We start from the raw sequence: 16,513 nt of genomic DNA, 5'->3' as shown, positions 1-16,513 counted from the left end.
TGCTTAATTATCTCTTCTAGCAGCCCAAATCTCAAAGCTTTAAGCCACATTGTGTGCTGAGACCCTGAGCTGGCTGCACTTGATGCCTACCCTCGTTTTGAACACTGGCTGAAATTCTTTCAGTGCTGGAAGCAGCTTGATCTGTACCGCCGCTTTTTCTGCTTCTTTACCATCTGCAAATACATCAAAAAGTGCATCCAAGGCTTCCCCTGCTACCACAAGAGAAGATTCCTTCATAGCAACCTCAAGAAGAAATTTTCCAATCATCTGTAATGAGAGAGAAAAATTGATTCTTCCAGCAATGCTTAAGGAAGTTGAAAGAAGTATCAAAACTGGTTTAGGCTTGCAATGCAAAGTTTGTTTTTTCACCTTTAGTGTTTCAGCTGTATCTTGTCCTTTTGCCAGGACGCTGCCAGAAATTCCAAGGATGCTCACTACGTTCACTCTAACACTGGCATTGCTGCTGTGAATACCAGCTTCACATAAAGCCAGTAGCTGCTCAGGAGTCATACACTGTTTAGCAAAGGGGGGAGGGGAAAAAAAAAAAAAAAAAAAGATAGACATATATACATTTTCATGGAAATTCTCAAATATGACATTTAGATCATTTCCTTTTACAGAACACAGGCAAATTTATAACAGAGAAACAGAGTCTCCTGTATTATGAAAACTACATGAATTCTGAAAATGTAATCAGTTAAACTCTCCCTTTCAACTTCTTAAGGTGTTTCTCCCAGAACATAACCAAGGCTGTCATGAAGCTGAAGGAAGAAGTTCTGAGCCCAAAGGGATTTTCACAAATTTGCCTAGCTCAATAGCTATTTCCAACTCATTACAACTTATAGTATAGAAGCTCATTTTTCAGTTTAAAGCCAGAAAGGACCACCAGACCATCTAGTATTACGTCTTGTATAACAAATTATTATGCTTCATTCCTATGTTTAGCTCACTAATTCATGTCCAACCAGGATTCTAGGACAACCACCTTCAACCAGATGACATCAGGAAATAAAGAATCCACATTTGTAGGTGCTAATTTACTAAACGCTTGTCATTATATCCATCTCCTAAAGATACTGTAGCTTATTTCTATTTTGGTTTTGAAATACTTTTCATCTGTTTACATGTTACGGAGGAGATATATTAAAAAGTATTCCTGTAAGGTCCATGAAAAATACAAAGAGTGAATGCTATTAAATCTGTTTTCAGTGTTCACAGGTGCTGAAATTTAGCACTTCATTTAAATGGTTTTATTTCAAAAACTTTCCAGCACAATCTCACATGAATTTGAACCTACCAGAGCATTTGAGTTTGAAAGCTTTTACCTGGGAGATGTTCTTTGATGCCATTGTTTGTAGGAGAGCCCTCAAAGCACTGGTTATGGCTTCCAGGAATTCTGTGTCTGTAGGGAGTTCTGTCAAAGAATTGAACCCAGAGCCAAAAGTTAAACAGGAACATGAAGGATACGAGAAGCAAAGAAATACAAATTCCTTAATCCCTTAATTGTTCCTCCAGGTATTACCGCAAACAGGAAGAGCTAGATTTTCAGAAACTGGTCTTTGTAGGTTGTAACCATAGTGATTTCTTTGAATTCAGTATTAATTGAATCTGGAAGTTAGACCACAGTTGGTCTTCATTTTCAGGCACATCCTTGGTTAAGACACTTGTGTGACCTAATGTATGGTACAAACCACTGCCGTCAGAACAGAAGCTTGAAAACTGGTATCACATGGAGGCTCTAATACAGGAACTGAGAAAACTACAGAAGCTGACTACATACTTTAACTCCTTTCTTCTGTCTTCTAAGCAGGCTTTTTAGACACCCAGAACACTGGACTCTTTCCAATTCATGTAAAGAGCATGTTTTCCGGTGGTTTAATAACCTTTCAGAAATGTACAATTCAGACACTCTATTATTGTTGTTTAACTACAAATTCATCAACACCAGCCATCATCTTCAATGTATGTTCTGCATTTCTCGGAGCTTTTTATTTTCCTCTAATGTGTTCTTATTTTCTGGACTACTCCAGATGCAGAAACTCTTGATTATTTCATGCGTATCTCCTCCTTTCCCATGTAAGCAACTAGATCTTTATGCCTCTTTTTCACCCTGTAAACCCACAGAATTCCTTCTAACCACATGCTGGTATGTTATCAAGTCTATCTGGCAGTTTCCAATTACATAGCATTTAACTATTAAAAAAATAGCACAATAACAAAAATAGACATGGGCCATTAAACTAATTTATTAGTACCCTCTGTCTTCAGCTAAGAAGAGGGTACTCCATTTTCATCTAAGAACTTTCTGACTATTGCGAAGCATAACATGTAGACCCTGAAATCTTGCAAGTCCTGCTCTTCAAGCATGAGACAAGTATTTCATGTGAACTTCCTCGCAAATGTCTTCATATTTATTTTCATTTCCTGCATTTTAGTTTTTCAAGCACTACACTCTCAGTAATAATGCTTCCATAGACTGATCGCACGCTTTTAATGACATTGAGAAAAAAGTGTGTTTTGCAGGCAGATGCATTTTCAAGCATTAATGCAGTGTCATACTATACACTACAGCAAGTAAGAACTACACCACATTTGTGGCTACAAATGAAAATGCTTGAAGGAAGGGAAGGAAACTGAGCTTCTCAAGCTTCTAAGAGGCAAGAAATGACAAAGCCATGCATATGCTAGACTTCAACAGATCTGTCTTAGGAAAAATGTTTTCTGACAATTTTGAGAATTGGCAGGCTTTTTCAGCCTCTAAGAATAGCTCTTATTTTTTGAAAAGCCATCATCACTGACCTTAAAACAAAAACAGATTATCAAAATAGTCTGAATGAAGCAGCCCATTAAGGAACCAGATCATCAGCTTGCAACCATTTTTTTGTTTGGTTGGTTGGTTTTTGGGTTTTTTTTTGTGTGTGGTGGTTTTTTTGTTTTTTAATCTCCGTTCAGCTTCTCTAGTGTTAGTAACAGAGAGATCATAGCGTAAACGGTCCAACAGTATTATTGGAATGATGCTGATCTAATGTATAAGATTACAGGAGGTAGCTGGAAATGCTAACTGCTGCGTATCTACACTAGACCATCCAATGATACTGATACTAGCAGATCTATGGGGAAACCATCACAGTATCTCTGTGAAATAATGTGCCTTGGAGGAACTACAGTGGATACGTTACAGTGTTTACCAGCATATACCTGATATTCTAAAATAGTATTTTTAGAAAACATAAATTTATTGCCTTCTCCATTGAAATCGAACCACCACCATAACAGGAAGTTAAGGAGTTTAATATTTAGTCATAAAAACTTTGCATATTTTCTTATTGCAAATATATTTTCAATAAAGCTATGCAATCATATGCATAAAGCATATCCTGGAGACAAGGTGGCTGCTATCTTTCCTACTGTAAAAAGCATGTACATTCTCGAGATTTTTGCAACAACCACCTTTGCCATAATATTGTAAGATTCCTAGAAAAAATCACGTGAAAGACTGTGCTAGATACTCTTTTTTTCACGTCTCATTAGGCTAGTTTGCACATTTAAAATGAAAATGTTCCATCTTCTTCATGGCTTGTCTGATTGATGACAAAACTGCTATTATCACAAATATGATCAAGCAAACAGTTCTAGTCTCACAGCAAGGCAGGATTCATCCACTAACTTAGTGACTTTCTGCATGCACATACACAGACATAAAGCATTCTTGCATTAGAAGCATACTTGCTCAGGATGCAATTTGGATAAACACATCTTATCAGGATACACTCTTTTGTCAGCACATTTCCAACATTCAGTATCCTTATTTTGAAAGACCAAAGGGATAAAATTAGTATTAAAATGGCATTAAAATTTAACAATGTACATGGCTACCTTATATCTATATGAACCAGGTCAACAAGCCCCCTTTACATCTTACCCGTTTTAGAAAAGACTAGCTGCGAGAGATGCTGTGCAAGGGACTGAAGTGCTGAAGCTCCTCCAAGACAATCCACATCTGACACTAACAAAATGCTATGAAGACACGTTAAAGCTCTACACTGCACTGCATTCAGTCTGAAACAAACAAAAAATGCACTTAGCACATCTCTTTGAAAACAGATGTCAAAACACAAAGAGGGATCTTGAATTAAATAAGGCTCTGATCTGGTGTGCAGTTTACACAAACATTTGTATCTCTTTATTCAAAATCACGTATCAGATCTGCCATTGTCCAGATCTTAAAAGCAACCCAAAGATGGACAATCCTTTTAAGAGTTCTAAAACAACTGAATATACATGAAAAATAGTAAGAGAGACAATGAAACTCCTACTTTTTAATTAATGGTTTCCAAGGCGGATTGTGCATACAGATGTCTAGAGCAACACTGTTCGGAAAAGCAGTTTTTTCAAGAATCTGGGGAGGGGAAAAAGAAAGGTTTAGCAATAAAGCCTTTTCTTTTTTTCTTTTTTTTTTTTAGGTGTGTTTGTGGGGAAGAGTGAAATTTTAGCTTAATGTCAAACAGATACTTCAAACTACATATTTCAAAGCTTTCCAGGTAGCAAGTGTCTCACTGGCTAAAAATGCCAGAATCTTCCTCAATCACTCAAATGGTGCAATTATACACTGGGTTTAGCAGAGCATATTTTAAGTATCCAACTGTACTGAACAAAAGGTGATTTTCTAGGTCTCTGCTATTCTTTTTTATTTAAATCTTCCTTCTTACAGATTCCGCTATAGAATTTTCAGATAGCTGCAAGTCTAAAAGACCTTGCCATGAAACTTAGACTGCTTCCTATTAAGTACAAAAAGTCTTGAATCATCTTGCACCTTGATGTCTTGGGTCAGAATTCTATCACGCTGCTCAACTAGCATAATAACTGATTCAAATGACGAACTTCATCTTTACAACGCCAAATAAGAATGAGCAAAACTCTGAAACAAGAACATCTGAATTCTTGTCAGTGTCAAATATTGTACTTCAGACACTATGTATAAAACAGGGAGAAAGGTAATCTTTTTCATGTCCAAATCAATGAATAAACTTTGTATTTTGGAAAAGCCAAATTAAAAAAAAAATAAATAAAAGCACTAGATTTCTGAAACACACGAACCTTCTATTTCCACTTACATGAAGAAGTTATTTAGGTCACGACAGCTCATGTGATGATGCTCCACCTCTACGCCAAATAAAGTGAAGCTAAACTGATTTAAAAAAATATTCCCTTTCTCCAGATGGATTGGGATAATTTGTTTGCCTAACTTGGGATACAAATCAGGCACAAGGGAAAGACCGTACTATGTGTTGGAAAAAAAATAAAAGACACCACCTTCTTTGGAATGAGGTTGTTCAGAAACGCTGAATTAACCTCATCAGAGAGGCACAGGGGTGACATTAGGAGCCCACCCCCCTCATTGTATGAGTTTTCCATAAACAAATCGCTTTCATCACTGCTGGAGAGTTCTTCCCATTCGTCATCAGAGGGATCTGAGAACAGAAGACAGACTTGTAAATGTAACATCACTTATGTAATAGGTATCCTACTTCTCAATTAAACCTGGCTCCAGCTCTTGGTTTCGGAGTCTTTTAAGCTCTTGGGCTCTAACGAAGTCCACACAAACCAAGTGCCATTAAGCCACAGTTCTAAATACTGTACTACTTTTGTTTTAATTATTTTAAAAAAATATTTATTTTATATTCACTGAGGCAACAAGTATTTTTATGAGGGGGTTCTTCATACACGGGTACTTCATTCTCCGATATTAGCTATGCTTCACTTAAAGATATCAAAAAAGGTATAGAAGAAACATTTCATAAAGCATTTACTAGGATTTTAACTTGGCCTGTACCATTTTACTTTTTGAGGTAGATTCAAGCATGCAAATACACCAGTGTAATTTAACTTGTTTACTAACTGCAATCAGTTTAAGGCAACTGTTTCCTCTGGCAATACTGAAGCCACAGACAGATGTCCTCTGACTGGGCAGTAACTGGGTTGGATGAAGATGTTACTGTCTCCACAGTACAGCCAGTTGAAAGGAAATGACGACAGCAAAACAAGCCAAAGCAAGCCAGATCATCTCTGACAGCCATTTCAGGCAATATATTTTAAGTAAATTAAACTAGGTTTGTAGTTATAAACCTGAACTAGGTTTATACTTAGATGATTTACTCTACTAGCAGATCTGTAAGGGCAGACATGGCGAAAGGGGTTGAGGCAACCAAGGGGCACAGCTACTGTAAAGTGAATAATCTGTCCACGGCTTAAGGCGGACTTGGCCTGACAAGCACAAGCTAAGTCCATCATTTATATTTAAACTGATATATCTACGTCCACAGGGTTTACACTGATTTATCTAAAGTTGTTTTAAACCTGGTTACATTTCAACTAGTGTGACACTGGTGTTTACGCAAGTCCTAAGTTGGACTGATCCTCCTCACTGACAGGTGAAAGCTCTGCCTGCATACATAGGTCAGGACATTCAACACTACGACAAAAAAATATCATATTCGCCCTCAAGTAATTTTGTCTGACAACAGAGATTCAGGTGAAATCCAGGTACTGTAGTAACTACGGTAACAGCCATGCACTTTTTCTGTGGCAAAAGGTAAATTCATTCACTTAAAATACAGCAAGAAAGGTCTAAATGAACACATTTCACCTGCACTGTGCAGCAGCTTAAGAATTTATTTGAAGGTGATGACTACTGTTTATCTGATGCAAAGTAACTCACCAGGCTGTGACAACTTGATCAGACAGGCATCTTCTTTTGCTTATGGTAGTATCCAGTTAATTCTACAGCCATAATATGCTAGCGTTAATAGCCTTTGCATGAGAAAACGGTTGTCTTTTATGCTTTACTAACCCACAGTGGCAACAAGCATGAAAACAAAGCAGACATCCCCCCTTTCAGTCTCTTGCCTCTTCTAAAAAAATTCCATCTGCATCTTTACAAAGCAAAGAAAACAAAAATCTCCTTTGAAAATTAAATGATAACTATATGAGCCGACCATGCAATTCAGCAACAACAAAGACAACAGTTATCATAGGTTCAACAGTGAGTGACCAGGGCAGAGCAGGAACTGGACTCTGGAACATTAGCCCATAACTAAGATCAGGTTTCCTGTAACATTCTTGGAAATTCAGAAGCATTTCCAATGGCAATCCCATCATAACTAGCGCTGGTAACCTACGAACTACAGACTGGACAGCGATGCTGGAGTCTCCTGGATTCCTTCCCGTGTCTCCATTAAGAGGACAGCACTCTGCTTCTTCCAAATGCCGGCCAGCATTCAGTAAAACATGTCTCTTGCTAGCCTGGTTGTTTCCCACAGTTCTGTGGCAAGCTGAGTGTTTCTATAAACTCAGCATAATGGCTAAAGCTATTTTAGTCCTCAAATAACTTGAAAATTAAATGAACAGCTGCCTCTGGATTCCTCTTAATTTCTACAGACTATGTGTCTGCCTGCCCATGAATGGGTGAAGTACTGTAGTGAAATACAACACAATCAACCTTACATTACATTGAGTGAATAGCAGAATATGCAGCTTATCCACAAGAGATTTTCCAATTAAAGGGGAGATCTTATGAATTACAGCTCATTAGATGAGAAACGCAGTTATGAAATAAGCTTCACATACTAGGTGCAGAATTTCTTTGCGCTGTAAGAGAAAAAAAAATCACCACTGGGAATATCTGGGTATTACTGTGGATTTTATTAGAACCTGAAAGATTACTTAGAATGTTATCTTCTACACAATTACTTTTGCATCAGGCTCATGAACTGTACTAGCAATTACAATTTTCAGGTTTTGGAGAGGTTTTTTGAGTTTTGCGGGGTTTGTTTGTTTGTTTAAACAGAACCTGAGAATCATTTATTTGTTTTCCTGAAGATTTGGAGAAAAGCGATCAAAACTGAGTATCAGAGGTCATAGAAGATACAGAATATCTATTTCCTACTCCCCCCAGAGTAACAGCCTTTCTTTCTGTTCTAAAAAAGCTCATAAAGGTGGAACTCTGAACAGCCTAAATCATTGCTGCCAGAATTTGCATGCAAAAGCTGTCTCTCCTCCTTCTTTTGCAACACTTTAGTATCAAAAATAAATCAAAACTAGAAGATTATCTGCTTTAAAAAAGATTGATGCCCCAGTCCTGCAATAGGATTCACATCCATACTGTATCAGATGAACACTCAGACCACGTTCTAACTGAACAAAGAATTTGCTGTAATATTTTTTAGGAAATATCTCTTCGGCACAAGTACTTTTTTGTTTGTTCTTAAATGTTGGCAGATGTAGTATCATGCAAAAAAATATGTAAGCGATAGAAATTATTTAATGAGAAAAAACCCACTTAAATTAGTAATAGAAATTACAATCCAATCTGCCTCCTAGATGAGGGTATCAGGGACAAAAAGTCTATGTGCATCCACCCTTAAAAGGTAAGATCACCAAACAGCAAACTAAACATGACCTATTCCAGAAGAAAAATGCACCGCAACACTTGCAATGAAAGAGATTCCTACAAACCTTCACTGCAGCACATATTAACAATGATTTCCAGAGCAGTCTGCTGAGCCATTAGTAAAGCTGTCACTTCTTTCAGTTCCCACTTATCAGACTAAAAAAGAAAAATATGAACCAAATTTAGTTTTGTAAAACATTTCAGAGCAATTTAAAGTATCCAGGCTGTCAGTTAAAAATACAATCCAGCCACTTCCTTTTCTCATCCCTCCCCATTCAAAAAAAAAAAAAAGTAAACAAAACCAAGAGGCAAACAAAACCTATCATCCTTCTGCTGGATGCTTCAGAACAAATTTTACCTTTAAGAAACACCACCTGCACTAAAGTTGTAACAGAAAGATTACCTAATGTTAGCTAAAGTCCTAACAGAAACATTTATTTCTGTTATTTGTTTTATGTACGCAATAGTGAATGCATTCATTAACCTCTGTGTCATCTCCACTCACAACTGAACGGTTACAACCATTAGAAGTCTCACTCGCTTTATGCAGAGATCAGAACTTCCTGCAGTAGCTACAGGGAGAAGTGTCAGATAAGCCTGTACCTTCCACTAGAGGAAAAAAATGGAAATGTGCTTTCCTGATGTGCCGTGCAACTTCCTCACATTTGAACAAGTTGAGTTGAAATTCTCCATGCTCAGCTTTTAAGTTTTAGCTAAAATAGTCAAGCCATTTGGGAGTTAGGATTAGTAACACTAATAGGTAGCTACTCTGGCTAACGTTCAGTCAAGACCAGTCAGATGCTCAGCCAAATGCACTAAGCTCTCTGAGAACCAGCCAGCCAGCCACACTTACTGGAAGTAGGTCTGAAATGTCATTTTCTCTTCTGACTTTTCCTTTTGGTATTTCTTCCATGTCATCATCTTCACTCAAAACAGAGTTGTCTATAACATCACTCATGTTTTCCTCAGTTTCTGCCTCCGCAGCAAGTTTTAACCTGGTTTTTTCAGCTTCATTCATACGAATAATTGTTTCGCCAGCATCTATCGCTAATGATTCTGAAAAAATCTTCAGGATTGCATTAACCATGCTTCCCAGGCTGCCTGGTGGAATGGTATCCTTGATATTCCAGATAGTGCCTACACATGAGATAGTTGAAATATAAAAATCTGTTAAAATACTCAATTCCCAGCTCTGTAATAGCCATGTATTTTGTAAGGACACAGCCTCCACTAGTTAAAATACTCAGTGCTTATATTTCAGTATGAATGTTGAAGTCTTTTCTCTATAGACTTGTATTTTTTTCTGTTTAGCATTTCATGTACTAATCTGTAATAACTATGTTACGCCCACATCTTAAGCTTAAGTAATTTTCAGCATGTAAGGATACACAGAATATTTATGTGGAGCAATCTTGGTGACACTTTTTACCTGTGATAACAAATCCACGTGAGATAACCGTCTTCTAAGGATTCTCAAAATTAAACTAATTTATTACACTCCAGTATCAAAAATCACCATGGTTGAGCATTTGAGGTGGAAAGAAGAACACAAGGTAGAGAATCTGAGGTAAATATGCCTATTAAAATTAAAACAATTTCTGTACTACTTACTATTGACTCATTTCACTGTTGAAAACCAAATGAACAGTTAAAATGGGTTACCACACTGAGCAGGTACTGAATTCAGAATTAAGCATTTCAGGCAGTTTTAAAACTAGTTGCAAATATTTGGTTGATCCAAAACATAATCCCAAGAGGCACAAATAACCTCACAAACCACCTATACAGGCCTTGATGATCGGATGTCCAGACTACAGCAGAGAAGACTAAGCCTCCTGTCCTTCCCACCCTCCTTTACCTGCTGTGCTCTCCACCATAAAGCAACGAACGCCCTCGAGCATCGTACCTGCTATCAGTGTTCTCAGAAGGATATGCTTCATTGTGCTCTCTGGACACAACATCACAGTTTCCAATACTTGTTGTGCAGAAGCATTGAATGAAGAAAGAAGATCTGGATTATCTTCCGTCACTGCCTGCAAGCAGTTTGCTGCAGCAAACAACAACAATCACAAAGATAATTAACAAAGCCAATAGTAGCTTGCACTCTCCTAATGAGAAAGCATTATCTTCCTGAAAGCTGGAGTAATGAAACAGGCACAGGAAAAAACATTTCATGCAACATCATGTTATAATGATATGACACTGTCCTTCACAAACTGTGTTTTCTATTAAATCACATTCTCTGGCAAACCTGTACATAAAACAGGTGAGGACAGTACCACACCAGACAAGCCGTATTAATTTCAGCTACTCAAAATTCAATTTCTCCTTATATACTGCCTAGGGAAAACACCAAAAAAATGTAGTGAGCACATACAACACTTGTAAGACCATTATAGGACTATAGTAACAATACTACTAATAAAAACACGTTGAAAGTGACAGGAGTTGTTTGGGGTTTTTTTAGATGGATTATGTCCTTCGCTCTACAAATTAAACCCTTCATTACCAAAACCAGAAGACAAAGTGAAAAACACAGCTTCCGTCTAGAGCTTTCTTTCAACAAAATTTTTCCTCCCATATAACCACCAATAAGCCATTCTCCTTTGGACTGAAAACAAGCACAACAGATGTCAACTTCTGAATGATGTGCTGCCCAGGAAGGAATTTAAAGTCTTATATTCAGTGTAAAGTTTAAGTAACACTAAGGCAGGTGCATTACGCAGTGGATGTGACATCAGTGTTACACTGACATAGTAGAGGGAAAAAAAAAAAAAAAAAAAATCTTTGAATCCTTATCTTCTCTTTTTACCACTTACCTACTGAAATAGCCAGATCCACATTCGTGGAAAATTTCTTCATGTAATGTAACACAGCCTCCAGACATCCTTCTTTATTGAATATGGATACTGCGGTATTGTTGCATTCACTAATGCATAAAAAAGATTAATAAAACACTTTTCCCAGGAAAAAATTACTGTAACAACATTTTTCTCACTATTACTCACATTTTAAAAACCTACTTAAGAATTACACATTAGTCAAAGAGCTATCCTTCGTTATCGAGGTTATGATCAACTCTATGTAAAATGGAGAAAAAGAAGCTGCAATACCCTGAACACCTTTGAGGAAAGCTGGCTTCTGCCAGCTGCTTCCTCACGCACGGTATTCAGGAGCCTAAGTACAGTCTCATGCGGACAGAGCCAGCCAGAACGTGAAAGGCAGCTTATAGCTGCGGGCTACAAGCCAGCCCAGGGCTTTCTGCAGCCATGGAAGACTTCACCCACAAAGCCACCAACAACAGAGCAGGCTGTTGCCTCTCGCATCAATATTCGCTTACTCCAGAAAATGACTGCTTTTAACATTCAGAAATGCATGCTAAATCAATGCTAAATGTGACATTTACGTTACTTATCTAACAGTGGGATTGATGTTTCTTCAAGTTTTCACAGCTATTCCCATTTTTAAACTAATATATTGATACAAGACAAAATCAAACTAAAAAAGCATGGGACCTAACTAGCTACAAGGGTCTTCAAAAATTTGAAGTTTTTGAAGATGATATGTCTCAGCATCAATGCCAGCCCCAATTTTATCAGTACCAAACTTAGCAATGAAGTCAGCAGTTCACGGTCATTGCCATGAAGTTCAAAAAACAGAAGTGATTTATAGCACACTTAATGATTATAGTTCCTGTTCCAAAGCACTTATGTCTACAAAAGCAATAAAAAACAATGAACACAAAACATTGTTGAGTCAGAGTCACAAAGGGTCATGTATTCTGTGCAAGGTGCTGAGCAAGCAGTTTCTGTACTGTTCTAGATTCCAGTCCCTAAAAAAAACCAATTTACAAATGAGGCCTCAAGCGAGCAGCCATACCATACAGACAGACAGACATAGAGGCAGCTCCGCTGAAATACTGTACAGTACAAAACAAAATTCTGTATGGGCCAAACTGTATAATGACGTGGAGCTGTTACAAAACAAAGAGAAAAAACACAAAATTCAAGGAGAACTTCCAGAAAAGGTTTGTATCACTTCAATGTTTATTTCTGTATTAATAGTGTTGCCATTTGTCTTCCTTCACCTGGTGTTTCCAATGTAAATTACTAATTGAACAATTCACATTCTTTCTCACATAATTAAGTAGATTCGTATCAGTGTTTCAGCCACTAAGGCATAGTTTGTCCAAATATTAATATTAATTTTTGGGATGCCCTGCAGAGGGAGGAAGTAGTACAAAACCTCCTCATATTCCTAGAGCACTGGAGTCCACTGATCAGAATTTAATTTTCTCCATCTCCCGTATCACAATGCAAGAACTGCATGCAAGACCCCACAACCCAAACTGTACAGGAGACTATGACAGAACACATTCAGAAAACAGTATCAGAACTTAGGATGAACAACCAATAGAAAAAAAAATTTGTCACTCTCCTAAAACTAATGACCAACTTTGTGCACTTTTAGAATCCTTCACTTACAAAAGTAATTTACAGTAGAAGATAAACTGGTATTTCAGATCAGACGAGGGGTTGCCATTTATTAAGCAAAGCACACATCGGAGCAATGCAATCAGAAATCAGAATCAGCAACTGAATACATCTTCCCATGCAAGGACAGTCATTGCTTTTCTGCCTCAATTACTCAAAAGTGCTCTTTTTCAGGAACAATTTAATTTAGCTCTTCTAAAAGGCCAGTGTTTACACAGCACTTACCATACATTCCACAGCAAATTAATAGCCTCATTGGCTATGTCTTCAACATAATTTTTGTTCATCTCTCTGCATTTCTTTGGAGAGAGCTGGCTAGCATCTAGTCCAGTGCTACACTACAACCAAACAAGAGAACCAGGTTTGGGAAACAAACAAGCCAAGAAGAAAAGCAAAAACTTAAAACATTAGCAGCAGAGTGAATGGAGAGATCTCTCATGACGTGTTTATTACCAGAAAACCTGACCAGTTTCCTATTCTCTATGAAAGCTGGGCCACAATGTAATTGAATCATCGATAATTTTTTTCACCTGTAGAAAGACTCTTATAGTACTTGCTTTGCTGAAGACAATAGTCTTCAGAAGCATTTTTTATAAAAAGAAACACTTAGCAATTTTAGAACCTGAAATGCTGTTTCTTGCTAATAGTCTTTATGCAATTTTCAACAGTTCTTTCTAATCACAAGGATTAATTCAGCTAATATCTTGCTGTGCTTTACAATAATGCTATTACCCATATTTTAAAATGGGGAAGAAACATACAGAAAATGATGGTATTGCTCAAGGCTGCTCATACAAAGACAGCAGGTGACAGAATTCAATGCAATTTCCAAACTGCACTGCAACACCTGGACCAAACAAAGAATAGGTATTCAGTACAGATTATTCTACAATAGCAGTAACTACCCAACTACCCAAGCTTTCATTTAGACAAAATTGTTTACCAAAAAAACCTCACTAGAAAAATGTTGCAACATAAATATTGGATCTGGATCTTGACTGACAGAATAGACTTGTCTTGACTGACGTGCCAGACCCAAAATCTCCAGACCGTTTATGCAAAAATCATCCTAGGCAGCAAATCTCACCACAGACCCAAGTTAGTAGGTCAGGAGGCAGAAGCAAGTCGTTTGAAATCTCTCAAATAATCTTTGTACTATTAAACCTACTGAAACATTCTTTTAAAAGATCTTTCAAATATCTTATCTTGATAATAGCTACAAAAATTGAACTATTTTTGAAAATGGGATAATTCAACGGCTAGATCAGTTTTAAAATCAGAATAAACACACCTCTTTCAGAAGTGCGACAAGGGGTGTCATGATGTCTTTTGTCACCATGTCATCGCAGACTTCAAATCCTCCACAAGCACTCAGATTTCTGGGAAAAAAATAAATGCTTTGGATCAGATACAATATCTTCCAGGAATGTTTAAAAAAAAACATGCATTCAGTATTCTTCTCTAAAGGTTATGGTACTTTTTGTTTTGAAATCAATCTGCTTCATCAGTTACTTTAGTCTTCTACCTTCCTAACATAAAAGAATAACTTTGGTGTTGGGAAAAATAAAAATTATTTTCACTTACTTGTCTAGTGTAACTAGAAAGCTTATCTGTACTAAAACATGACTTCTGTCTGGTATTACTCAGTGTAAGATACAACATGAATGTTAACAAGTATTAGCATTACATTTTTGTTCAAATAAAGAAAGCTGTAGGTCTGACTGCAGAATACCAACTCAAAATGATGCTGTCCAATATTTACAAGTCTCTCAAAAAGCCAGCTATGTGCATTGTCTAACTAACCCACCACTCCTACAGTGTCATCAAGACACAAAAGGCCATACTAACAGCATTCAAGTTCTCTATATTTCTTCATACTACTGATTTTTTTTCTTAACATAAGGATGGAAAGCAGCGCATTCCACTGGGAGTAGATAAAATAGTAGTAACTAACTTAAACCCTGCTCCTGACATTAAAGTCTCACGGCAGCCTATTGGAGCAAGAAAAGCCTTTGACTCGGGACTTCAACTGATGTAGGCATACTTACTCAAAACGGAGTTAAAGCAAGAGAGGCTGGCAATCAAGTTCACGGCTTTTAACAGCAAAACCCCACTCTTTTCTTTACCATGCCAGAAATACCTCATTCTAAGTGAATATTAACAATTGCTTACCGGAGAGCACCTGCAGCTGTCTCACGAACAGCTAAACTGTGATCCATCAACAATGGTCCTAAGCATCGGACAACGTCTCTCTGCAGAAAGGCTGGGATTACATGCTTCTGCTGCAACAGCTTGGAAATACTGGCACAGGCAAACTCTCTCACTTCAGCACTTGGATGCTGCAGCTGGGGAGACACAAACAGGGCTGATTAGGGGCGAGGGAAAAGGTAGCTGGAAGTTTTTATTGAGTGAAAAGACTGATCCGCCTTTTGATTTGCAGGCCCAGCACTGCAGCTCCTGTTTTACTGCTCCTGAATGGAATCAAGAGCTTTTAACTTCCATGGAAGTTTATAAATCTTTGCCTGGGTTATGTGTGTTAACTATATGACTAGATAAATACTATTCCAGGTGTTTAACAAGAGAACCATAGTTCAGTCACTGATTTGACACTAGCTGGCACTGGTGAGACCTCATATCTACTTCCAATTAGCACATTTTAAAAAAAATGGACAAAAGTGTGGGGGAAAAATACCATCAAGGAAGTACAACAGACATAACATATGCCACCATAAAGAAAAACTGAAGAATCAAAAAACACAAAAAACCATCATAGTCTTTAGACTAAAAACGTCTGCTTAAAGACAAGAAGCAAGCGTTCTCTACGCCCACCAGACAACACTGACTTGTGCTATTACAGAGGTTTAGGTGTGATGTAAGAATTGCAAACCATAAAAATAATAAAACAGCAGAAGTGCCTATCCTGGAAGGTCATGAAGTTCATTGAAAACCTAAGAGAAAAGATAAACATCTGCTGAAGAGCAGAGTGGAAAAGAGTGGTACCTCAGATCCCACCTTACTGAAACTAACAGAGGTATCTCAGTTCACCCTCACCTGTGCATTTATATATACTTTTTTTAACTCTCTCTCTTTTTTTTTTTTCCTAAAGACTAAACAGGTTAGCCCAGAAGAATAACCAAGCAGTGATTTGTTCAACGAGTTCAGTTAGGTGAAGTGAACAAAGGGGATTTATTTACTTAAAGGAAAACAGATTTTTACTTCTGATTCTAAAGTCACATGCGCAGGAGGAGGTTTAAACGAGTTTTTACCTGTAATACTTAAACCAAAACCAGGAATGTGGCCAACAAGTGGCCAAACCCAGTCTTTTTCAGCATGTTCTATCAGTTATTTCTCAGGTGTGAATCTTGGACTCAGCGCTCTGGCTACCTGTAGGAAAACTCTCCAGTCGGGTAGCCTAAACCCGAGCACTGCAAGAACTGCCTGAAAGCGCCTCCTGGGACGAGGTGCACAGAGCTGCCCCTCGCCCTGCCCCAGGCCCTCCGACACCGTCAGGAAGGAGAAAGAGAGCCCGGACGGGGTGCCGGGCCCGGGGCGAGGGGCAGCAGCTGCCGGC

The 16,513-nt window shown here is 37.8% G+C and overlaps 1 protein-coding gene across 1 annotated transcript in view; it reads right to left on the bottom strand.

The window, feature by feature from the left end:
* The window catches only part of HEATR3 (HEAT repeat containing 3), a 17,067-nt gene extending 1,783 nt beyond the window's left edge, over positions 1 to 15,284 (bottom strand). The window contains exons 1-13 of the mRNA XM_009575759.1: positions 15,115 to 15,284; positions 14,234 to 14,321; positions 13,168 to 13,280; positions 11,269 to 11,378; positions 10,356 to 10,496; positions 9,303 to 9,586; positions 8,515 to 8,605; positions 5,314 to 5,471; positions 4,317 to 4,399; positions 3,923 to 4,059; positions 1,326 to 1,414; positions 370 to 513; positions 91 to 267 (exon numbers count right to left, since the gene is read on the bottom strand). Of these exons, the coding sequence (XP_009574054.1) occupies positions 91 to 267; positions 370 to 513; positions 1,326 to 1,414; positions 3,923 to 4,059; positions 4,317 to 4,399; positions 5,314 to 5,471; positions 8,515 to 8,605; positions 9,303 to 9,586; positions 10,356 to 10,496; positions 11,269 to 11,378; positions 13,168 to 13,280; positions 14,234 to 14,321; positions 15,115 to 15,161 (1,662 nt within the window). The 5' untranslated portion in view covers positions 15,162 to 15,284. The remainder of the gene's footprint in view (positions 1 to 90; positions 268 to 369; positions 514 to 1,325; positions 1,415 to 3,922; positions 4,060 to 4,316; positions 4,400 to 5,313; positions 5,472 to 8,514; positions 8,606 to 9,302; positions 9,587 to 10,355; positions 10,497 to 11,268; positions 11,379 to 13,167; positions 13,281 to 14,233; positions 14,322 to 15,114) is intronic.
* Positions 15,285 to 16,513: the final 1,229 nt, after the last annotated feature.

This window comes from Fulmarus glacialis, unplaced genomic scaffold (genome assembly GCF_000690835.1).
Source record: "Fulmarus glacialis isolate BGI_N327 unplaced genomic scaffold, ASM69083v1 scaffold24764, whole genome shotgun sequence".
Lineage (NCBI taxonomy): Eukaryota > Metazoa > Chordata > Aves > Procellariiformes > Procellariidae > Fulmarus > Fulmarus glacialis.
Note: the sequence above shows the minus strand (reverse complement) of the source record. Positions and strands in the feature narration are given on the sequence as shown.